The sequence below is a fragment of the Pholis gunnellus genome, assembly GCF_910591455.1.
Source record: "Pholis gunnellus genome assembly, chromosome: 6".
NCBI classification, from domain to species: domain Eukaryota; kingdom Metazoa; phylum Chordata; class Actinopteri; order Perciformes; family Pholidae; genus Pholis; species Pholis gunnellus.
In genome coordinates this window covers 26,745,890-26,770,331 of record NC_136532.1, presented here as the reverse complement: position 1 = coordinate 26,770,331, position 24,442 = coordinate 26,745,890, and the positions used below count along the sequence as shown (strand labels likewise).

Below are 24,442 nucleotides of genomic sequence, written 5' to 3'. Positions count from 1 at the left end.
TCAGTTTCACTTTCCTCTGTCACAGTGTGAGTTATTAGGAGGAAATGCTGTGATGTCCTTTAGTCACCAGCAGATGGTGGAACAGGAAACATGTTGTGCTAAAATCTCTTTATAACTGTGTTCATTTCATCCAGATGTACTAAATAAAGATCTCACTCTCATCATCTGATCAGAATAACTGTCTCTAGAAAATGTGCGACAGCTGATGTTGATGGTGAAGTCCCTTATCATTTCAGTGAACAAATATAAGACACAAATCCAAATAAGTTACAAGGCTTTATTAAATATATTTCACTGCACATCATTTAAATACTTGTTAGTCCGCAGATTTACAAATAAATATATACATGTATATTAAAATGGTGCATAAATAGATAAATACATGAATAGATGAAAGCATTAACAGTGTGTCGTGTCATTCAGCACAATAAATACACAGGGTGTTCACCAGAGAAGCACAATGATGCCATCTTCTGGTGAAACTTGACTTAAGTCAATACACGAAGCATTTCACTTTCTGTACTTGGTACAAACAGTAAATAGAAGCTCTGGAATACTCGCAACGTTTTACCAGACAGCCGTATCGTGTCTTTGTTGCTTTTCTGACTCACAATAGCTGAAGTGCAGTTTATTGTTACGCTCTGCTCAACACCCCCAAAATAACGTCTCCTCCAGAGGGTCAAACTTGACCCCCAGATGCAGATCCACGTTCCACTTTGGGCGTCTTTGGCGGGTTTCTAACTCTGACGTTCGACCTCCTCTCGGATGCTGAAGATCCGGGAGCGCTCGGCGGACTCCAGGCACATCGCCAGCGGCTTGTTGTCCTGCTGCGCCGTGCTGATGTACCAGTTCTGGTAGGCGACGGACATGAGGGTGCTGATGTTCACCCCGGTGTCCTGTCTGTAGAAGAGGAATCTCACCATGTCGCTGTCCGTGCTGATGCTCGTGCCCAATCCGCTCAGCAGACTCTTGTTCTCCACCGCCTGAGGGTGTGAAAAGGTAAAGGTCAGGGTCTGCGTAAAGGGTCACTGCATCACCCTTTCATAGCGCTACAAAGTGTGCGCTGAGAATCTGTGTGACGAGTCACGAGCTTTACCTCCAGATGCAGAGTTGGCTCGGCACCGTCTTTGCGGCAACTCAGGTAGAGATTTGTGCCCTTGATGCCCAGAGCCACCGTTCTGCCCTCGACGCTGGGTGCAGGGTGCAAGTATGTCGACATGTTCAGGAGAACTGAGGAGAGAAGAGAGGGTAGAGGTTCCTCTTTATTGAGAACTGAAGGACTATCTGTCATGGTGCTACTTTAAGTGCAGTTTACTAAAGGTGCATTAGCATTTGTACAACAGGTAAAAGGCATCAAACTGCTTTGACGTGGAGGTAGTTATGATATATATATACAGGACTGTCTCAGAAAATTTGAATATTGTGATAATCCCCATACGTGTGATTTAGTTTACTGAACCAAGCTGAGTGTTTTTCAAGGCTCAGGAAACCCTTGCAGGTGTTTCGAGTTAATTAGACGATTCAAGTGATTAGTTGAATACCCTACTAGTATACTTTTTCATGATATTCTAATATTTAGAGATAGGATATTTGAGTTTTCTTAAGCTGTAAGCCATATTCAGCAATATTAAAAGAATAAAAGGCTTGCAATATTTCAGTTGATTTGTAATGAATCCAGAATGCATGACATTTTTGTTTTTTTAATTGCATTACATAAAATAAAGAACTTTATCACAATATTCTAATTTTCTGAGACAGTCCTGTATATATATATATGAGATTTATTTTTAAAAGCATCCAATATCATCAGTTCCACCAGTGGTGCTGCTGCTTTATGCTTCTATTCCACTATGGATTTGTGAGCTACTCTGGACAAACAGCATGTCAGACAAACACAATGAGGTTTCTGTGAAGGATCTGTGTGAAAAGAAGAATCCATCAGAAACTGCTAAGAGGTGCTGCTGTTGATCAACCTGTGCAGCAAAGAACAACACGGACTTTGTCTCCATCTTGTGACGTTTACAGGAAGTAGAATGTGTCCGTGCCGTCACATCCTGTACACATGCTGCACATTCAGTAACGTTGATGACATTGAGCACATGTGAGCATGTTGTCCCTGAGAAGTGCATTCAGTAGGTGACAGGATGAATGAAATGTAACAGTGAACGCGTTTCTTAAACAATGTGTTGTGTGTATACAACCCTCAGTGCTCCCTCTCTTCAGTGAGGCTGTCTATAACAGACGTGAGCATCAACACACTGTTACAACTTCACATGACAAAGATCATCAACAACCACAATCATTCTGCTTCTTTGACTTTTTAACAAACACAAAGTCTAACAGCGACTCATTCCTTGAGCAGATTGTTGTAAATGATGATTTGTTTAAACGTCCTTTCTCAGAGTTGATGATGAAGCAGTGAAGTTGTAGGAGGTAAAGTTGAAGCATCTTTTTAAATGTGATTTCTGACTGTTTCTAATGTTGAGAACACGCACACAGTGAGGTCCAGACCAGTGAGAGCATCAATACAACTCCATCAACATGAAACAAGTTGCACAACTCTTTGTTGCTCACATGTTTACAGCTACTGAGCCTTCATCAGGGAGGTATGAGGTCCATTCAGCTTTCTTTGTCTACAGTCGCTTCATCAGTCACGTGACTTTACTAAAGAACATTAACTTCATTCAGCTGGACTGTCCATCAATGTTGACGTTGAAAGAGTTTCACTGAGGAATCTGTTGATTTGAAAATGTAAAAGTGTAGATTTAACGTTTTCAGATTAAATATTGTCTTCTGTTATGATCTGGTTGATTAATTGTTTTTCATGATTTGTATTCTTTGTAATTTGTCACATGAATATTTCACAGATGTTTGTAAAGAAACTTGAAACAACTTCATACAGAATATTGTGAATAAAAACTGTTGGTGATTTAATGACACGTCATGAAGCAGCATCCATCTGATGTACATTTATAAAGATATAGTTGATTCAATGAAATAAGACGTTTTAAACTAAAGTTCCTTTATTTTGATCACAAACATTTTAATTCATCGTTCATGTTACTGATCATGTAAAAACTACAGAAATCATCATAAACAGAATGAAGAAGCTCTGAAAGAATTACAGACTGAATCAAAACCCATTTATATTATTATGATCCATACTGTTCACCTGATTTTGTAATGATATATATTTGATGTATTTTAGATTCTTAGACTTTATATTTACACTCTTTATCTCATTCAAACATAAAAAACTAATAAAACAGACAAATATAACACGGTATCCAAAACTAAAATAACTCAACAGAAAAATATAAAAAGTCAACAAACACAATTATAATCTGAATTAAAATCTTTTATCTTAAACAATTTTTATTTTTAACACATTTTTGCTACAGATCCTTACATCTTTAATTTTTTAACTTCCAAAAATGAATTTCAGATTAAAACAATGATTCATGTGTTGAGTAGTTGATGACAATAGAGACAGTTAAGAAAAACAATTTCAATGATAAAAAGAGAATCAATCAGAGTCAGAATGTGTTTTGATTCACTGAACCTCTGAGACTCTGAGTGTAAAGTGTAAAACACTGAAATTATAACATCAAACCTGAAATAACTCAACAGAAGATCCAGAAATCTTAGAAACTAAAACTGATGTCTGATGAAGATCAAAGTTAAAGAAACACACAACTGGAAACAAAGTGTTTGGTTTGGTGGATTCACTAAATGTTAGATTGTGTTCTGATTAAACACAAGATGCTGAAAACCAGTTTAATCAAAAAGTCATTTAAAAATCATCCTTTAATTGTTCCTGTAGGTTTATCACCTGATGATGTAATGCAACTTCTGTATTGAGTAGATGTAGATTTTCTGTCATAACTGTTGATTGTATTGATTCTATCAATGAGATGTTGACACACAGTGAAGTCAGAGTAAAGTCTGAACAAACACTAACATGTCTGAACATCACAGAGAAACATCAGGTTGATAGATTTTGATATCAGCAGTTTTAGCATCAACAGACTTTCCAATATTGAAATATGGGAAGAGTTTCTCAGTGAAAGTGTCTCTGTGAGTGTAGATGAGAGTCATGTCTTCAGGGTCGTAGAAGGACACATCCCCCATGTCATAGTCCAGCTGGACTCTGATCCTCTGGAGACTCTTCTTCACTCTGACAGTCTGACCAACAACATCAATGTATTTACCACTACGATGAGTTAAACACCAGACTCCATATTTTGGTAAAGCAACTATCTCTCCCTTCCTGTCAACTGACTCTTTAACCAAACCTACATTCCAGTTAGGATGGTCTCCCACCTCCACCTCCCAGCTGTGTTTCCCTGAGCTGAAGCCCTCAGAGCCCAGAACATTGGTATACTTAGTGAATCTCTCTGGATTGTCAGGAAGCTTCTGGTTTGTGTCTTCACGTCTCACACTGGTCAGATCATCAGACAGATAGAGCCAGCGGTGTGCAGTGTTTGGGTCCAGAATGACAGAACTGAAGTGGACCTTAACCTCCATCTTCTCCCAGACTCTGGAGGACAGGTTGCCCAGGTGTTGGGCCACATCTATCAGCGCTCCTGAGACCAGCTGTGGGTCTGACAGTGAGCTCTGGACTCTGGCTCTGGTCTGAGTGGCTTTATAACTGCTGAGGAATGACACGTTGTGTTTCTGCAGGTCTTCTTCAACAGCAGAGATGCTGTCTGACAGAGAGGAGATCTGCTCCTGAATCACCTTCATCTCTCTGCTGATAGTCTTCCTCTTCTGCTGCTCTTCCTCCCTCAGAGCTGCCAGTCTGGACTCCTCTTCCTCTTTCAGGAACTGGTGGAGCTTGTTGAACTCTGCTCTGATCTGCCTCTCTGTGGACAACAGCTGCTTCTTGGAGTGTTCAATCATTTCATCGTATGTTTCCTCCACTTGTTTGTGTTTGTGCCTCTTGTCCTGCAGAGACTCTAAGTCAGATCTCAGCTGGTCCTTCAGGTCACTGACTGCTTGTTCTAAAGGAACCACCTTGTGACTCTGGTGGAGAGAAAACTCACAGACAGAACACATAACTCTCTCTTCATCCTCACAGAACAGTTTAGTCTCTTCTCCATGTTTACGACACACCACCTCCACCTTCTTCTCTCCTGTTTCTGTCTCAGATGATCCAGTTTTCTGTCTCTCAGCAAACGAGTCAGACAGTTCCTTCAGTGGAAAGTTCACCTCAAAATGATCTTTTGAGGATTTTCTTTTACAAATGGGACAGTTTTTGTTTGTAGCTTGTTTCCAGAATTGCTGCAGGCAGCTTGAACAGAAGCTGTGGTTGCAGCTCAGAGACACAGGATCTCTGAAGGTCTCTGAACAAACATGGCAGTTCAGGTAACTTTCAACAAGAGCGGTTTTTTCAGCCATTTTCTTGCTTTTCCAAATTGTTCTTTAAAAAAAAAAGACTCACCAAATTATATTTCCCTTCGTTAGTCTTTCCTCAGTCCTCCAGGTGGAACATTGTTGGACAGAGATATCTCACAGTGTCATGTCGACGTGTCTCCTTTCAACAATGTCAGAACCTGCTTTCTATTTCACCAACATCTTTCATTGGTTAATCATTAATGGCAGTAAATGCAGCGATCTGTTTTTATTACCAGCAGATAGAACAGGATACGTTGCACACTGTCCTTCATAATCTGGAACACTCTCAGGTTTTATTTTGTAACTCCTGTGTTTCTCTGTGTGAGAAATGATCCTAAACACTGACAGGAAGCTGAAGACATTATCCCGACTAAATGTTGTGTCTCATGCTTCCTGTGTTACAATGAAAAAATACTTTGTCACAGTGAAGACAAAGCAACAGTTGGAAACACTTGATGATGAAAAGACCACCGATGTAAAACTCTTTAAAGGTTAAACTTCTTTAAGACACTCAGAGGCAGTTTGTTCAGTGCTCCTCCTGGTTGCTGATTAACGCTCTCACTATCTTTGGACTTTGTTAGTTTGTTTTATTCCAGAACCTTTGAACTCAAAGTGTTCTTGGTACGTGTACCTTGTGATTTCAGATCTCATAAACATTAAGGTCTTTTGTATAGAGTCAAACAAATATATAGTGGTTATGTTCCTAAAGATTGACAACAGAAACAATATTTATGTATCTTTTTGACTTCATTTTCAATCTAAAAAACATCTGAAAATACTGTCAAAGCCTAACGCAAAGACTGAGACTAAACAGGGAGACAAGCGAGCTGGCGGCAAAGAAAAACATTTTATTACAAATCAAACAAATGCAAAAGGAATCGGTATCAGTTGTCAGTTCTGAAGTGCATGTATGGATGCGTGTGGCAGCGTATCAGGAGAAACAGAACATTAACCCAAAGAACAGTGTGATGCTGGTGGCTGACAGGATCTCTTCTCCCAGAGAGCGAGGCTGCCAAATGAAGACGTATTTAAGGCAGAGACACACCGGCTCGGGTGTGGCTCATCTAGCTGGAGACCCTCCAATCAGCACCTGCAACAGATTATCAAACACAACAGGGACACTAGTGTGTGTGAGGAGGAGGGTCGTCACAATACTGAAAACTAAAAACTGACTGAAGGTTTGTAGGGTTTACGAGGCTTGTTTCAGATCATAATACTGTAATAATCTAATTTCAGTATTTATTTTCAGAGATGATGAGGTCATAATGATGCTTGGAGAAGCAACCATTACAGTTGATTTACATCCCAGCACCTTTTAAACATATATATTAATGCGTGTGGAAAATCAGACTTTCAACTACATTGTAGGAGAGCGAGGGGCGTTACCAGAGTGCTGGACATTGGCTCGTTGAACAAAGACAACCTCCTGGAGAAGGTGAAGGAGGTGCTTCACGAGCCGTCCTGCAGGGAGAACGTGCAGGAGCTCTCCAGGCTGCACAGAGACCAGACCATGAAGCCTCTGGACCGAGCCATGTTCTGGATCCAGTTTGTCCTGAGACACAAAGGGAGCCGCTCACCTACAGGCCGACTCCTACGAGACGTCCTGGATCCAGCAGCACTCCATTCATGTGATCACACTGTTGCTCGTGTCGCTCGTGATGACGTCACTGATCTGCATTTTAACAGTGAAACGATTGAGGAGCAAAGTGTTTGGTGGGAGGAAAGAAAACCTGGACTGACACAGATACTCATGTTGCCCTGTACGTCCTTTCTGTTATGTGTTTTATGGAGCAGTTTAAAGTACCTCAGAAGTGTACTAATAGTATTCAGCCATAGGAACACGGTGACACTGGTTGGTTACTGGGTCTCTGTGTTCTGTAGAAATATTAGATGGAGGACAGAACTGCAGCTCATCATCTGATCAGAATAACTGTCTCTAGAAAATGTGCGACAGCTGATGTTGATGGTGAAGTCCCTTATCATTTCAGTGAACAAATATAAGACACAAATCCAAATAAGTTACAAGGCTTTATTAAATATATTTCACTGGACATCATTTAAATACTTGTTAGTACGCAGATTTCCAAATAAATATATACATGTATATTAAAATGGTGCATAAATAGATAAATACATGAATAGATGAAAGCATTAACAGTGTGTCGTGTCATTCAGCACAATAAATACACAGGGTGTTCACCAGAGAAGCACAATGATGCCATCTTCTGGTGAAACTTGACTTAAGTCAATACACGAAGCATTTCACTTTCTGTACTTGGTACAAACAGTAAATAGAAGCTCTGGAATACTCGCAACGTTTTACCAGACAGCCGTATCGTGTCTTTGTTGCTTTTCTGACTCACAATAGCTGAAGTGCAGTTTATTGTTACGCTCTGTTCAACACCCCCAAAATAACGTCTCCTCCAGAGGGTCAAACTTGACCCCCAGATGCAGATCCACGTTCCACTTTGGGCGTCTTTGGCGGGTTTCTAACTCTGACGTTCGACCTCCTCTCGGATGCTGAAGATTCGGGAGCGCTCGGCGGACTCCAGGCACATCGCCAGCGGCTTGTTGTCCTGCTGCGCCGTGCTGATGTACCAGTTCTGGTAGGCGACGGACATGAGGGTGCTGATGTTCACCCCGGTGTCCTGTCTGTAGAAGAGGAATCTCACCATGTCGCTGTCCGTGCTGATGCTCGTGCCCAATCCGCTCAGCAGACTCTTGTTCTCCACCGCCTGAGGGTGTGAAAAGGTAAAGGTCAGGGTCTGCGTAAAGGGTCACTGCATCACCCTTTCATAGCGCTACAAAGTGTGCGCTGAGAATCTGTGTGACGAGTCACGAGCTTTACCTCCAGATGCAGAGTTGGCTCGGCACCGTCTTTGCGGCAACTCAGGTAGAGATTTGTGCCCTTGATGCCCAGAGCCACCGTTCTGCCCTCGACGCTGGGTGCAGGGTGCAAGTATGTCGACATGTTCAGGAGAACTGAGGAGAGAAGAGAGGGTAGAGGTTCCTCTTTATTGAGAACTGAAGGACTATCTGTCATGGTGCTACTTTAAGTGCTTTAAGTGAATTTAAATATCTACCATTAACTTAGTCTATGAATGATCTAACTGTCACATGTAATCACCTTTTTTGGTCTCGGCGCCTCCCTGCAGCATCACTGCGTGGAGCTCCATGCTGTTCTGGACCTGAACTAAGCTCCTCTTCTCTCCGTCGTACATGCTGCACTGCTCCTCGCCCGTCCAGCTGACCTGAAGCTGTGGAGCTGAACCACGCTCAAACACAATTTCCTCTGAGGGAAAAAGAGGCGCACCTGATTAGTGATGTTGTCTTCTTTCTTTAGGAAGCAGCAGGAATTGCAAACAAACAGCTGAAATAGATTTAGTCTCTTGCTGCACAAATGGGTCAGAAATGTGAGCACCTCTCTGGGTAATTTACTGCAGATTATCAAGAACTTCATTGCAGATAAATTCATTGAGGTGATTTCTGACTCAGCGTAGATTAAGTGAAACAAAACTACTGAAACAGTAAAAGAGACGTCAGTCAAACAAAGCAATAAATGAAGGAACGTGTGGATGGATCTGTGATAAACAAGTAAGTGAAGGCCAACAAGATCATGTAAACTGTTGATGGTAGAGGACTTAGATGGCAGCATTTCTGTTTTTACATAATATACAGATTTATTTATCTTTTCAGGAACTTGTAAGTGTTGGTAACAGAGTTTAACCTCTGTGCTAACAGAGAAACCAGCACAGAAAGTCCCTTTTGTTGATGTGAAATTGTTGAAATAAAGTCTCCTCCGTGTGCTTACCTTCCACGATGCTCTCCAGCATGATGTTGAGCAGGTCCTCGTCTCTGAATTCGGTGCTCATCGGGGATTCTGAGCTGCTGCCCTTAAACCTCTCCATGGCGATGACGAGGTTGGCCACGTGCCTCATTGTCAGCGGGTGATGGGAGATCTCAAAGTCCAGTCCTTTGGGCATCTCGGGGCTCCACATCTCGCTCACGTTGCATTTCATCTCGGATTCCATCTTTTGTTTTCTGAAGCAAGGAAGATCTGCAGGAAGATGAATGTACAGTGTCACGAAACATGTAGGGAAATACAGCAGCATTTTCAGGTAAACTTCTACTGTTTTGCTATTTATTCCCCCTTTTTTCCCCCTAAATGTTGTATTCAATAACCTTAAATACAATTGTTTACTGGTTTACGCTCAGTTCTAAAAGTTATTGTACATCTGTGTGTGCTGCTGCAGTGATTTATGATGCACTACTGAACCTCCCTCACCTGGTCTGGAGGGCAACCCTGAGGGAGCGAGGAAGACTCGAGTCACAACTCACACAGGGAGAGAAACAGCATCAGTATGCTTCAACCAACGAGCTGGTTGTGTGTTAACTTCTAGCAGAAGCTCTCGGCTTTCATTATCTACACAAACTTCCTGGAGTATAAAAGTGTGCAAATGTCAACAATTATCACATTTCAGCTGTCTGTATAACAGCAGACCTCTAGCACGGCTACAAGTCTGTCCATTTGGAGAAAGGTTGAAACTGTTTGGTCGCGTTCAGACCAACTAATTCACTTTGGAGTCATAAATTGATTTACCCTCCTCCGAGTATGCAGAGCCCATCCGACAATGTCCGCCACATAACTTCCAGTAACTTGTGACTAAGAAGGCCAGAGAAACCAAAGAGGAAGAAATCCCTCCCTCAACAGCACGTACCTCTCCCAGCAATTTGATGCAGTCGGCCGGGGACCGGTCCACGGCACGGATGAGGGAGTGGGCCTCGTCTCCCTCGTTCATGGCTCCCCAGAAAGGCTGGAGCGCGGCCACAGTGCGCCGGACCTGAGGTTGCACCGGCATTGGGGGACGCTTGTAGGAAATACTCTTGGCCTCCCGCCACTCCTGAAGCTTTCTCCTTGACACCAAACAATAGAGCAGAGGGTTCCATTGAAAGCACAGCAGAGAGACACAAAGGGGAGAGGAAGTGGAATGACTGAGGTCCCAGGACAAACTGGGGTTGATTCCTTTAACATTTGACTCTGGACAAACAACTCTCATTATACTTTCATGCTTAGTGTTTGAACGACAGTAATGAACTACTATCCAGCCACATGCTGGAGCGCATCATGAATGTGTCTGCGTACACATTCATTGTAGATGCAGAAATCTACTAAACGTTTTGTGAGCTCTCTTTAGGTGAACTCACGAACAAATCAAACATTCACAATATAAACAAATACAGTATGTTCATTACAGCCAGCACGCTGAACTACAGATCAGTTCCCCTTTATGGGACGCAATGGACAGAAAAAAAGCAAGTAAAGCTTGTGATGAAACTGATGAACCGAATAGAGATGATTCTTTAAAAGTATGTGAATAACTGTGTAGACACCTGCTGCCATCTGGCTGTGGATTGGTGAGACATGTATGCTGCATTTAGAGAGGATTTAGATTCATTATTAAAGTATATCTTTGTGTTTTGGATAGTTTTCAGAAAAAACGATTAATAAATAACAATAATAGGCCAAATAAGCTATGATACATGAATAACTTGTTTGCAGTCTTGTTGCATACAGGTAATTTAACATGTAATTATAATTATGTTCAAAGCGCTCTTTATTTTAGGTATAAATCCATCCCTGGCAGAGCTTGTTTTCTACTACAGTGAAGCACCGATACCTGTAATGCGTGTTCACAAAGCCACGTGATTAAAGAGACCAATGAAAAGACTGCATCATTGTTTGTAACGTTATAAAGGTTCAGCATCAGCATAAGCCCACAGCATTACTGCTAGTTTATGTTAACGTTTGATGCAATAACGTCAATATTGTTAGACAGTGCATCTTCTTCTTCTTCTTTTAAGTTTTATGGCGGATGGCATCCAGTGAAAGGTGCATTCCCGCCACCTACTGTATTGGAGTGTGGACCAGAGAACCCTATCCCCTTACAAAACAAAACAAAAAACAAACAAAACAAAATAAAAACAAACAACAACAAAAGTGGAGATCCATCATTTCAGTGATTTTAATTATTTAGCTCAATCCTGTTTCTTTCACGTATTGTAGTACATGTCCTGCCCCCACGTTTAATGCATCTGTTAGGTTTAGTTCCTCAACTTCCAGCTTCCTCTTAGACAGTGCAGTTACGTAACGTTACATTTATTTAGACGTGGCGTTTGCTAGCTAACTAATAGCTAGCGTTAGCTCATAGCTAGCTAGCTAACGTTAACGAACGTATTTAGCTTTCATTCACTCGCTAACCTTTTCTGGAAAGTATCGATACGGTCTCTTCTTCTTCTTCCATGTCTATCAAACTTCAGTTTATTCCTATTGACCAAATAAATGTATTACAAATGGATTGATTGACTTGTTGTTGTGGTGGTTTTAGGACATGCTAAAGTAACGTTAGCTTCATAACAACCGAGCTCGCTCTTCCGGTTTTGAAACTGCCGGGAGTGAACAGCTCCTCTTGTCTCATTGGACGATTTGAAATCTCGCGCATGCGCTAAAATCCAGCGGCGAATGGAGCAGAGAATGTAAACGAAGAAAGGGGCGTACAAGTTGAACAGGTGCTCATGGGAGTTTTCCTTCAGACCTGCAATTGTTTCCTGTCCTTACATGACTCTGGAGGTGTATAATGTGTCCTGAATAGAAAAGAAAAGTGCAAAAGTATTAGAAATATAAATTACCAAAAAGTGAAAGTTATGCATGATTGTTACGTGAATGGTACATTGCAGAGTAATATTTATTACATTATTGGATTATAACTATTGATGCATCTATGTGTATAATTTGTAATTATTTTAATTACTTTATAACTGCTTAACATGCTGCTGGATCACTTGTGAATTATCATTAAAGTATTATCTTAGGTTTCTTTAATACGAAGACCACTACGAGCAGCCACAGGAACAGGACGGGGGCCAAAAAGTGATAAGGCCATGCCAACCGGTGGCTGCAATATGCTGGCACTGATTAGGAATTGGTTGTGGGAGGAGCCAGCCAGCCTGGAACACACCCTATTCTTCATTCTCTGGGGAGCATATAAATCAATCTGAATAACGTGTGAGATTATTTGACTAAATTGGTGGCTGATGAAGCAACAACAACATCAAGAGCCACAGCAGTGATGGATTTGTGAGCTACTCTGGACAAACAGCACGTCAGACAAACACAATGAGGTTTCTGTGAAGGATCTGTGTGAAAAGAAGAATCCATCAGAAACTGCTAAGAGGTGCTGCTGTTGATCAACCTGTGCAGCAAAGAACAACACGGACTTTGTCTCCATCTTGTGACGTTTACAGGAAGTAGAATGTGTCCGTGCCGTCACATCCTGTACACATGCTGCACATTCAGTAACGTTGATGACATTGAGCACATGTGAGCATGTTGTCCCTGAGAAGTGCATTCAGTAGGTGACAGGATGAATGAAATGTAACAGTGAACGCGTTTCTTAAACAATGTGTTGTGTGTATACAACCCTCAGTGCTCCCTCTCTTCAGTGAGGCTGTCTATAACAGACGTGAGCATCAACACACTGTTACAACTTCACATGACAAAGATCATCAACAACCACAATCATTCTGCTTCTTTGACTGTTTAACAAACACAAAGTCTAACAGCGACTCATTCCTTGAGGAGATTGTTGTAAATGATGATTTGTTTAAACATCCTTTCTCAGAGTTGATGATGAAGCAGTGAAGTTGTAGGAGGTAAAGTTGAAGCATCTTTTTAAATGTGATTTCTGACTGTTTCTAATGTTGAGAACACGCACACAGTGAGGTCCAGACCAGTGAGAGCATCAATACAACTCCATCAACATGAAACAAGTTGCACAACTCTTTGTTGCTCACATGTTTACAGCTACTGAGCCTTCATCAGGGAGGTATGAGGTCCATTCAGCTTTCTTTGTCTACAGTCGCTTCATCAGTCACGTGACTTTACTAAAGAACATTAACTTCATTCAGCTGGACTGTCCATCAATGTTGATGTTGAAAGAGTTTCACTGAGGAATCTGTTGATTTGAAAATTTAAAAAGTGTAGATTTAACGTTTTCAGATTAAATATTGTCTTCTGTTATGATCTGGTTGATTAATTGTTTTTCATGATTTGTATTCTTTGTAATTTGTCACATGAATATTTCACAGATGTTTGTAAAGAAACTTGAAACAACTTCATACAGAATATTGTGAATAAAAACTGTTGGTGATTTAATGACACGTCATGAAGCAGCATCCATCTGATGTACATTTATAAAGATATAGTTGATTCAATGAAATAAGACGTTTTAAACTAAAGTTCCTTTATTTTGATCACAAACATTTTAATTCATCGTTCATGTTACTGATCATGTAAAAACTACAGAAATCATCATAAACAGAATGAAGAAGCTCTGAAAGAATTACAGACTGAATCAAAACCCATTTATATTATTATGATCCATACTGTTCACCTGATTTTGTAATGATATATATTTGATGTATTTTAGATTCTTAGACTTTATATTTACACTCTTTATCTCATTTAAACATAAAAAACTAATAAAACAGACAAATATAACACGGTATCCAAAACTAAAATAACTCAACAGAAAAATATAAAAAGTCAACAAACACAATTATAATCTGAATTAAAATCTTTTATCTTAAACATTTTTATTTTTAACACATTTTTGCTACAAATCCTTACATCTTTAATTTTTTAACTTCCAATTAATTTCAAATTAAAACAATGATTCATGTGTTGAGTAGTTGATGACAATAGAGACAGTTAAGAAAAACAATTTCAATGATAAAAAGAGAATCAATCAGAGTCAGAATGTGTTTTGATTCACTGAACCTCTGAGACTCTGAGTGTAAAGTGTAAAACACTGAAATTATAACATCAAACCTGAAATAACTCAACAGAAGATCCAGAAATCTTAGAAACTAAAACTGATGTCTGATGAAGATCAAAGTTAAAGAAACACACAACTGGAAACAAAGTGTTTGGTTTGGTGGATTCACTAAATGTTAGATTGTGTTCTGATTAAACACAAGATGCTGAAAACCAGTTTAATCAAAAAGTCATTTAAAAATCATCCTTTAATTGTTCCTGTAGGTTTATCACCTGATGATGTAATGCAACTTCTGTATTGAGTAGATGTAGATTTTCTGTCATAACTGTTGATTGTATTGATTCTATCAATGAGATGTTGACACACAGTGAAGTCAGAGTAAAGTCTGAACAAACACTAACATGTCTGAACATCACAGAGAAACATCAGGTTGATAGATTTTGATATCAGCAGTTTTAGCATCAACAGACTCTCCAATACTGAACAATGGGAAGAGTTTCTCAGTGAAAGTGTCTCTGAGAGTGCAGATGAGAGTCATGTCTTCAGGGTCGTAGAAGGACACATCCCCCATGTCATAGTCCAGCTGGACTCTGATCCTCTGGAGACTCTTCTTCACTCTGACAGTCTGACGAGATCCATTAGTGTATTTTCCACTACGATGACGTAAACACCAGACTCCATATTCTGGTGAAGCAAATCGCTCTCCCTTCCTGTCAACTGACTCTTTAACCAAACCTACAGTCCAGATAGGATGGTCTCCCACCTCCACCTCCCAGCTGTGTTTCCCTGAGCTGAAGCCCTCAGAGCCCAGAACATTGGCATAATAAGTGAATCTCTCTGGATTGTGAGGAAGCTTCTGGTTTGTGTCTCCATGTCTCACACTGGTCAGATCATCAGACAGATAGAGCCTGGGGTTTGCAGTGTTTGGGTCCAGAACTACAGAACTGAAGTGGACCTTAACCTCCATCTTCTCCCAGACTCTGGAGGACAGGTTGCCCAGGTGTTGGGCCACATCTATCAGCGCTCCTGAGACCAGCTGTGGGTCTGACAGTGAGCTCTGGACTCTGGCTCTGGTCTGAGTGGCTTTATAACTGCTGAGGAATGACACGTTGTGTTTCTGCAGGTCTTCTTCAACAGCAGAGATGCTGTCTGACAGAGAGGAGATCTGCTCCTGAATCACCTTCATCTCTCTGCTGATAGTCTTCCTCTTCTGCTGCTCTTCCTCCCTCAGAGCTGCCAGTCTGGACTCCTCTTCCTCTTTCAGGAACTGGTGGAGCTTGTTGAACTCTGCTCTGATCTGCCTCTCTGTGGACAACAGCTGCTTCTTGGAGTGTTCAATCATTTCATCGTATGTTTCCTCCACTTGTTTGTGTTTGTGCCTCTTGTCCTGCAGAGACTCTAAGTCAGATCTCAGCTGGTCCTTCAGGTCACTGACTGCTTGTTCTAAAGGAACCACCTTGTGACTCTGGTGGAGAGAAAACTCACAGACAGAACACACAACTCTCTCTTCATCCTCACAGAACAGTTTAGTCTCTTCTCCATGTTTACTACACACCACCTCCACCTTCTTCTCTCCTTTCACTGTCTCAGATGATCCAGTTTTCTGTCTCTCAACAAACGAGTCAGACAGTTCCTTCAGTGAAAAGTTAATTCCTGGATAGTCTTTTGAGGATTTTCTTTTACAAATGGGACAGTTTTTGTTTTTAGCTTGTTTCCAGAATTGCTGCAGGCAGCTTGAACAGAAGCTGTGGTTGCAGCTCAGAGACACAGGATCTCTGAACGTCTCTGAACAAACATGGCAGTTCAGGAAACTTTTAACAAGAGCGGTTTTCTCAGCCATTTGTCTTGGTATCTAAACTATCTTTCAATAACAAGACTCACCAAGTTACTGTTCCGTGTCTTCACTGGTTCAAATACTCCAAACGTGTGTTTCCAGCAGAGATCTCACACCCTGTAATGGCGTCTCAGCTCTGTTCAACAATGTCAACATCTTCTTTCATTTCCACAAACCTGTGTGACAGGAGTACTTGTTATTGTACTTGTTAGGAGGAAATGCTGTGATGTAAATTAGTCACCAGCAGATGATGTCATGATGTCTTTCTGAGGTAAATATTTTCCTCTTGATTAAGAAAATATTCCTCACAAAAGCTTTTGTTGTTTCAAAGTTAAATCCAAAACTAAAGTCTCGTTTTTAGTTTCACTAAACAAAGAATAGAACTGATCATAAAATACCAGAAACAAAGAGAAGATTGTCGTGTTGAGGACTGAACATTTCAACAGGCTCACTGACACTAAACCAGTTTTACTGCATATTTAGTTTTACAGCCGCTGTAACAGGAAACATGTTGTGCTAAAATCTCTTCATGACTGTGTTCATTTCATACAGACGGACGAAATAAAGATCTCACTCTGAACCTGCACTTTGTAGAAAGATCGTAGAAAAGTATGAAAGCATAAAAGTATAGCTAATATAACCTGTAACCTTTTTGAGTTCAAAGTATAACCATCACAACATATAGCGCGTTTACACTTTTTATAACCATCATAATATAACTTGTTTTATTTTATGATAGCTGTGATTAACATATAAACTGCATAGATGCCTTGTATAAAATAGTCTCTCCAAACTTTTAGAATCCTTACTCTTCTGAACAGGATCAAACCAGTTACAACCAGTTCCACTCTGTGTCAGCTCTAGAGAGAGGAGGACTCGTGTGTGAGTGACACATGAACTGGAGGAGGTTCCAGCCTTAGAGCAGCAGAAAAAGCAGCAGGAAAACTGTGAGATTTGGTCTTCTACCCCAACTAGAGAGTGGGACATACTTCTTACCCACTCTAAAGGGAACAGAAGACCCTTTAGGGGTCTTACCCCCTCAGAGATGGACCTTTTCCCCACTAGATCCTTAGGGGTCTTACCCCCCAAAAATAGAGCAAAACAAGACCCTTTTATTTACCCAAACTCAGACCCTTTTGCTATCAGACGACAGCATGAAAAGGAGAGATAGAATCCCAAAAAAGTAGGAATGTCAGAGAGCTGACTGAGCTTCCTGCACCGACAGGAGAACAGCAGAGCGGAGCAGAGAGGAGAAAAAGGGGGGCCGGTTTCCCCCAACTAGTGGATTATACCTCATAGCAAAATCAGTGAAAGCCGATAAAGAGGAGAACTTATTAAAATAGGAGTGTTGAATTAGTTATTGTAGCCACTGAAACTGTTTCATTGAATTGAAATTGTTGTATGTGAATCTTGTGTGAAGACCTGAAATAAAAACACAGCCTTACATTTAGTGAGTGTCTGAAACCAAACACAGTATTCTGGTCCTTTAGAACAATGTAACCCTCTTCCCCTGTCCGTTAACGGTGCGATAAGGTGTGACGACTGAAACATGCAGAGGAGCTTAAGGTGAGTTCTCTGGGTGAAGACTTGGCAGTGTTAGTCATAAAATGGTGAGAATGTTCACAATAGGCAATAGTAAAGTACAGACGATGTACATGACTATTACATACAGGGTGTTAGGGTTGCATCCCATTGAGAGCGCCTCGGGCATTAGCCGTAAAAGACTTTCAAAAAGACAATTCATTCTGAAATCCTAACGATTTAGCTACGGGGTGAGATAAAAGGCTGAAGGTCTTGTTCCGACACCTCAAAGAGGAACGTATATCCTCGCAGGTGGGACAGCCGACGGAGTGACCACCGTGTTGGGTGCGAAAGACTTCCCCGCCTAGAAACGGGGCAGAAGCCGCTGACGCTACAAGTTAAAGAATCAAAGCTGATGTTTAAATTTGATTTGTTTATCTCACATTCTCCTATTTATCACAAGTCAAAGTGGCCAAATGTATGTGCAATTTATTTAGTGAGTATTTTGTGTCTCAGTTAATGTACAAATAACCCTCCAAGCTGCTTCCTCAGCATCTGGAGGACTTTGTCCAGAGCTCTGCAGAGCATGGAGTCTTTGTTATGAGCTCGGGGACCTTGGTGGAGACTCTTCCTGAGGATGTAGCACAACATGTGGCTGCTGCTGTTGCCCAGTTCCCTCAGAAGGTCATCTGGAGGCATACTGGGAGGAGACGGTCTACTCTGGTCAACAACACCTTGCTGCTGGACTGGCTGCACCAAAAACGTCCTCTTAGGACACAAAGACCAGAGTGTTTGTGGCCCAACGGAGGAACCAACGGACTTCAAGAGGCCATCTACCGTGGAGTTCCCATCGTCGGCCTTCCTCTGATGTTTGATCAGGACGACAACCTGTTCAGGACGAGAGCGAGGGGCGTTACCAGAGTGCTGGACATTGGCTCATTGAACAAAGACAACTTCCTGGAGAAGGTGAAGGAGGTGCTTCACGAGCCGTTCTGAGGACAGTACTCGAGTAAATGTACTTGTTACTCTCCACCACTGACAAGTCCTAAAGTATACAAAGATAAATACATAAACTCCATCAATGCATGAGCTTCTAATCAGGGAAAACTCTGTGACAAGTATTTAGGTTGTTTACAGAAATAAAAGTCATCCCTCTGTTTAAACATACTCAACAATAATGAAGGTGAAACTGATCAGCACAGGCCAATCTAAAGAGGTGAAACTCACAAAAGCAGGAAGTAACACTAAACATGACACATGACGAGTGAACTTCAAAATAAAAAAAGGAAATAGACTATCAAAATAAAACCTGATAGACCATAAAGACCATAATATTATAAGATAACTCTAACGTCAGAGGACTCTTTCAGAATGTAAATACTCAAGTACAGTAAAAGTACCTCAGAAGTGTACTAATAGTATTCAGCCATAGGAACATGGTGACACTGGTTGGTTACTGGGTCTCTGTGTTGTGTAGAAATATTAGATGGAGGACAGAACTGCAGCTCATCATCTGATCAGAATAACTGTCTCTAGAAAATGTGCGACAGCTGATGTTGATGGTGAAGTCCCTTATCATTTCAGTGAACAAATATAAGACACAAATCCAAATAAGTTACAAGGCTTTATTCAATATTTCACTGCACATCATTTAAATACTTGTTAGTACGCAGATTTCCAAATAAATATATACATGTATATTAAAATGGAGCATAAATAGATAAATACATGAATAGATGAAAGCATTAACAGTGTGTCGTGTCATTCAGCACAATAAATACACAGGGTGTTCACCAGAGAAGCACAATGATGCCATCTTCTGGTGAAACTTGACTTAAGTCAATACACGAAGCATTTCACTTTCTGTACTTGGTACAAACAGTAAATAGAAGCTCTGGAATACTCGCAACGTTTTACCAGACAGCCGTATCGTGTCTTTGTTGCTTTTCTGACTCACAATAGCTGAAGTGCAGTTTATTGTTACGCTCTGCTCAACACCCCCAAAATAACGTCTCCTCCAGAGGGTCAAACTTGACCCCCAGATGCAGATCCACGTTCCACTTTGGGCGTCTTTGGCGGGTTTCTAACTCTGACGTTCGACCTCCTCTCGGATGCTGAAGATTCGGGAGCGCTCGGCGGACTCCAGGCACATCGCCAGCGGCTTGTTGTCCTGCTGCGCCGTGCTGATGTACCAGTTCTGGTAGGCGACGGACATGAGGGTGCTGATGTTCACCCCGGTGTCCTGTCTGTAGAAGAGGAATCTCACCATGTCGCTGTCCGTGCTGATGCTCGTGCCCAATCCGCTCAGCAGACTCTTGTTCTCCACCGCCTGAGGGTGTGAAAAGGTAAAGGTCAGGGTCTGCGTAAAGGGTCACTGCATCACCCTTTCACAGCGCTACAAAGTGTGCGCTGAGAATCGCGTGACGAGTCACGAGCTTTACCTCCAGATGCAGAGTTGGCTCGGCACCGTCTTTGCGGCAACTCAGGTAGAGATTTGTGCCCTTGATGCCCAGAGCCACCGTTCTGCCCTCGACGCTGGGTGCAGGGTGCAAGTATGTCGACATGTTCAGGAGAACTGAGGAGAGAAGAGAGGGTAGAGGTTCCTCTTTATTGAGAACTGAAGGACTATCTGTCATGATGCTACTTTAAGTGCAGTTTACTAAAGGTACATTAGCATTTGTACAACAGGTAAAAGGCATCAAACTGCTTTGACGTGGAGGTAGTTATGATATATATAAATATATATATTTATGAGATTTATTTTTAAAAGCATCCAATATCATCAGTTCCACCAGTGGTGCTGCTGCTTTATGCTTCTATTCCACTATGGATTTGTGAGCTACTCTGGACAAACAGCACGTCAGACAAACACAATGAGGTTTCTGTGAAGGATCTGTGTGAAAAGAAGAATCCATCAGAAACTGCTAAGAGGTGCTGCTGTTGATCAACCTGTGCAGCAAAGAACAACACGGACTTTGTCTCCATCTTGTGACGTTTACAGGAAGTAGAATGTGTCCGTGCCGTCACATCCTGTACACATGCTGCACATTCAGTAACGTTGATGACATTGAGCACATGTGAGCATGTTGTCCCTGAGAAGTGCATTCAGGAGGTGACAGGATGAATGAAATGTAACAGTGAACGCGTTTCTTCAACAATGTGTTGTGTGTATACAACCCTCAGTGCTCCCTCTCTTCAGTGAGGCTGTCTATAACAGACGTGAGCATCAACACACTGTTACAACTTCACATGACAAAGATCATCAACAACCACAATCATTCTGCTTCTTTGACTGTTTAACAAACACAAAGTCTAACAGCGACTCATTCCTTGAGCAGATTGTTGTAAATGATGATTTGTTTAAACGTCCTTTCTCAGAGTTGATGATGAAGCAGTGAAGTTGTAGGAGGTAAAGTTGAACCATCTTTTTAAATGTGATTTCTGACTGTTTGTAATGTTGAGAACATGCACACAGTGAGGTCCAGACCAGTGAGAGCATCAATACAACTCCATCAACATGAAACAAGTTGCACAACTCTTTGTTGCTCACATGTTTACAGCTACTGAGCCTTCATCAGGGAGGTATGAGGTCCATTCAGCTTTCTTTGTCTACAGTCGCTTCATCAGTCACGTGACTTTACTAAAGAACATTAACTTCATTCAGCTGGACTGTCCATCAATGTTGATGTTGAAAGAGTTTCACTGAGGAATCTGTTGATTTGAAAATTTAAAAAGTGTAGATTTAACGTTTTCAGATTAAATATTGTCTTCTGTTATGATCTGGTTGATTAATTGTTTTTCATGATTTGTATTCTTTGTAATTTGTCACATGAATATTTTACAGATGTTTGTAAAGAAACTTGAAACAACTTCATACAGAATATTGTGAATAAAAACTGTTGGTGATTTAATGACACGTCATGAAGCAGCATCCATCTGATGTACATTTATAAAGATATAGTTGATTCAATGAAATAAGACGTTTTAAACTAAAGTTCCTTTATTTTGATCACAAACATTTTAATTCATCGTTCATGTTACTGATCATGTAAAAACTACAGAAATCATCATAAACAGAATGAAGAAGCTCTGAAAGAATTACAGACTGAATCAAAACCCATTTATATTATTATGATCCATACTGTTCACCTGATTTTGTAATGATATATATTTGATGTATTTTAGATTCTTAGACTTTATATTTACACTCTTTATCTCATTTAAACATAAAAAACTAATAAAACAGACAAATATAACAAGGTATCCAAAACTAAAATAACTCAACAGAAAAATATAAAAAGTCAACAAACACAATTATAATCTGAATTAACAGCTTTTATCTTAAACATTTTTATTTTTAACACATTTTTGCTACAAATCCTTACATCTTTAATTTTTTAACTTCCAAAAATGAATTTCAGATTAAAACAATGATTCATGTGTTGAGTAGTTGATGACAATAGAGACAGTTAAGAAAAACAATTTCAATCATAAAAAGAGAATCAATCAGAGTCAGAATGTGTTTTGATTCACTGAACCTCTGAGACTCTGAGTGTAAAGTGTAAAACACTGAAATTATAACATCAAACCTGAAATAACTCAACAGAAGATCCAGAAATCTTAGAAACTAAAACTGATGTCTGATGAAGATCAAAGTTAAAGAAACACACAACTGGAAACAAAGTGTTTGGTTTGGTGGATTCACTAAATGTTAGATTGTGTTCTGATTAAACACAAGATGCTGAAAACCAGTTTAATCAAAAAGTCATTTAAAAATCATCCTTTAATTGTTCCTGTAGGTTTATCACCTGATGATGTAATGCAACTTCTGTATTGAGTAGATGTAGATTTTCTGTCATAACTGTTGATTGTATTGATTCTATCAATGAGATGTTGACACACAGTGAAGTCAGAGTAAAGTCTGAACAAACACTAACATGTCTGAACATCACAGAGAAACATCAGGTTTGATAGATTTTGATATCAGCAGTTTTAGCATCACCAGACTTTCCAATACCTAAATATGGGAAGAGTTTCTCAGTGAAAGTGTCTCTGTGAGTGCAGATGTGAGTCATGTCTTCAGGGTCGTAGAAGGACACGTCCCCCATGTCATAGTCCAGCTGGACTCTGATCCTCTGGAGACTCTTCTTCACTCTGACAGTCTGACCAGATCCATCAGTGTATTCTCCACTACGATGAGTTAAACACCAGACTCCATATTTTGGTGAAACAAATATCTTTCCCTTCCTGTCAGCTGACTCTTTAACCAAACCTACAACCCAGTTAGGATGGTCTCCCACCTCCACCTCCCAGCTGTGTTTCCCTGAGCTGAAGCCCTCAGAGCCCAGAACATTGGCATAATTAGTGTTTCTCTCTGGATTGTGAGGAAGCTTCTGGTGTGTGTCTCCATATCTCACACTGGTCAGATCATCAGACAGATAGAGACAGTCGGCTGCAGTGTTTGGGTCCAGAACTACAGAACTGAAGTGGACCTTAACCTCCATCTTCTCCCAGACTCTGGAGGACAGGTTGCCCAGGTGTTGGGCCACATCTATCAGCGCTCCTGAGACCAGCTGTGGGTCTGACAGTGAGCTCTGGACTCTGGCTCTGGTCTGAGTGGCTTTATAACTGCTGAGGAATGACACGTTGTGTTTCTGCAGGTCTTCTTCAACAGCAGAGATGCTGTCTGACAGAGAGGAGATCTGCTCCTGAATCACCTTCATCTCTCTGCTGATAGTCTTCCTCTTCTGCTGCTCTTCCTCCCTCAGAGCTGCCAGTCTGGACTCCTCTTCCTCTTTCAGGAACTGGTGGAGCTTGTTGAACTCTGCTCTGATCTGCCTCTCTGTGGACAACAGCTGCTTCTTGGAGTGTTCAATCATTTCATCGTATGTTTTCTCCACTTGTTTGTGTTTGTCCCTCTTGTCCTGCAGAGACTCTAAGTCAGATCTCAGCTGGTCCTTCAGGTCACTGACTGCTTGTTCTAAAGGAACCAACTTGTGACTCTGGTGGAGAGAAAACTCACAGACAGGACACACAACTCTCTCTTCATCCTCACAGAACAGTTGAGTCTCTTCTCCATGTTTACTACACACCACCTCCACCTTCTTCTCTCCTGTTTCTGTCTCAGATGATCCAGTTTTCTGTCTCTCAGCAAACGAGTCAGACAGTTCCTTCAGTGGAAAGTTTACAAATGGATAGTCTTTTGAGGATCTTCTTTTACAAATGGGACAGTTTTTGTTTTTAGCTTGTTTCCAGAATTGCTGCAGGCAGCTTGAACAGAAGCTGTGGTTGCATCTCAGAGACACAGGATCTCTGAACGTCTCTGAACAAACATGGCAGTTCAGGTAACCTTTAACAAGAGCTCTTTCAGCCATTTGTCTTGGTATCTAAACTATCTTTCAATAACAAGACTCACCAAGTTACTGTTCCGTCTCTTCACTGGTTCAAATACTCCAAACGTGTGTTTTCAGCAGAGATCTCACACCCTGTAATGGCGTCTCAGCTCTGTTCAACAATGTGCACAATCTTCTTTCAGTTTCAATAACCTGTGTGACAGGAGTAGTTATTAGGAGGAAATGCTGTGATGTCCTTTAGTCACCAGCAGATGGTGGAACAGGAAACATGTTGTGCTAAAATCTCTTTATAACTGTGTTCATTTCATCCAGATGTACTAAATAAAGATCTCACTCTCATCATCTGATCAGAATAACTGTCTCTAGAAAATGTGCGACAGCTGATGTTGATGGTGAAGTCCCTTATCATTTCAGTAAACAAATATAAGACACAAATCCAAATAAGTTACAAGGCTTTATTCAATATATTTCACTGCACATCATTTAAATACTTGTTAGTACGC

The 24,442-nt window shown here is 40.9% G+C and overlaps 6 protein-coding genes across 8 annotated transcripts; all 6 read right to left on the bottom strand.

Moving 5' to 3' along the window:
- Positions 1 to 351: 351 nt before the first annotated feature.
- Positions 352 to 1,220, bottom strand: LOC306697300 (interleukin-1 beta-like). The gene is made up of 2 exons (XM_079161123.1): positions 1,097 to 1,220; positions 352 to 983 (listed from the first exon to the last, which is right to left on the bottom strand). Exons 1-2 carry the CDS (start codon positions 1,217 to 1,219, stop codon positions 738 to 740), a joined length of 369 nt encoding a protein of 122 aa, XP_079017249.1. The 5' UTR covers position 1,220; the 3' UTR covers positions 352 to 737.
- A 1,710-nt stretch (positions 1,221 to 2,930) lies between these two features.
- Positions 2,931 to 5,528, bottom strand: LOC306697289 (nuclear factor 7, brain-like). Its single transcript, XM_079161106.1, has one exon. The coding sequence runs from the start codon at positions 5,398 to 5,400 to the stop codon at positions 3,973 to 3,975; it is 1,428 nt and encodes a 475-aa protein (XP_079017232.1). The 5' UTR covers positions 5,401 to 5,528; the 3' UTR covers positions 2,931 to 3,972.
- A 1,990-nt stretch (positions 5,529 to 7,518) lies between these two features.
- On the bottom strand, positions 7,519 to 24,044 carry LOC306697297 (interleukin-1 beta-like). 3 transcript variants are annotated; one of them, XM_079161117.1, is made up of 6 exons: positions 11,657 to 11,776; positions 10,116 to 10,311; positions 9,209 to 9,454; positions 8,525 to 8,689; positions 8,246 to 8,379; positions 7,519 to 8,132 (listed from the first exon to the last, which is right to left on the bottom strand). In XM_079161117.1, the coding sequence occupies exons 3-6, from the start codon at positions 9,426 to 9,428 to the stop codon at positions 7,887 to 7,889; spliced, it is 765 nt and encodes a 254-aa protein (XP_079017243.1). In that variant the 5' UTR covers positions 9,429 to 9,454; positions 10,116 to 10,311; positions 11,657 to 11,776; the 3' UTR covers positions 7,519 to 7,886. The 3 variants fall into 3 exon arrangements, with proteins under 3 accessions (XP_079017243.1, XP_079017242.1, XP_079017241.1); XM_079161116.1 differs by lacking the exon at positions 11,657 to 11,776 and adding an exon at positions 24,002 to 24,044 and having other exon boundaries at positions 9,209 to 10,311; XM_079161115.1 differs by having other exon boundaries at positions 9,209 to 10,311.
- Positions 13,606 to 16,354, bottom strand: LOC306697292 (nuclear factor 7, ovary-like). Its single transcript, XM_079161109.1, has one exon. It carries the CDS (start codon positions 16,069 to 16,071, stop codon positions 14,644 to 14,646), a length of 1,428 nt encoding a protein of 475 aa, XP_079017235.1. The 5' UTR covers positions 16,072 to 16,354; the 3' UTR covers positions 13,606 to 14,643.
- Positions 19,267 to 20,151, bottom strand: LOC306697638 (interleukin-1 beta-like). Its single transcript, XM_079161648.1, has 2 exons — positions 20,028 to 20,151; positions 19,267 to 19,915 (listed from the first exon to the last, which is right to left on the bottom strand). Exons 1-2 carry the CDS (start codon positions 20,148 to 20,150, stop codon positions 19,670 to 19,672), a joined length of 369 nt encoding a protein of 122 aa, XP_079017774.1. The 5' UTR covers position 20,151; the 3' UTR covers positions 19,267 to 19,669.
- LOC306697294 (nuclear factor 7, brain-like) lies at positions 21,494 to 24,098 on the bottom strand. The gene has a single exon (XM_079161111.1). The coding sequence runs from the start codon at positions 23,958 to 23,960 to the stop codon at positions 22,548 to 22,550; it is 1,413 nt and encodes a 470-aa protein (XP_079017237.1). The 5' UTR covers positions 23,961 to 24,098; the 3' UTR covers positions 21,494 to 22,547.
- Between the last annotated feature and the right edge of the window lie 344 nt (positions 24,099 to 24,442).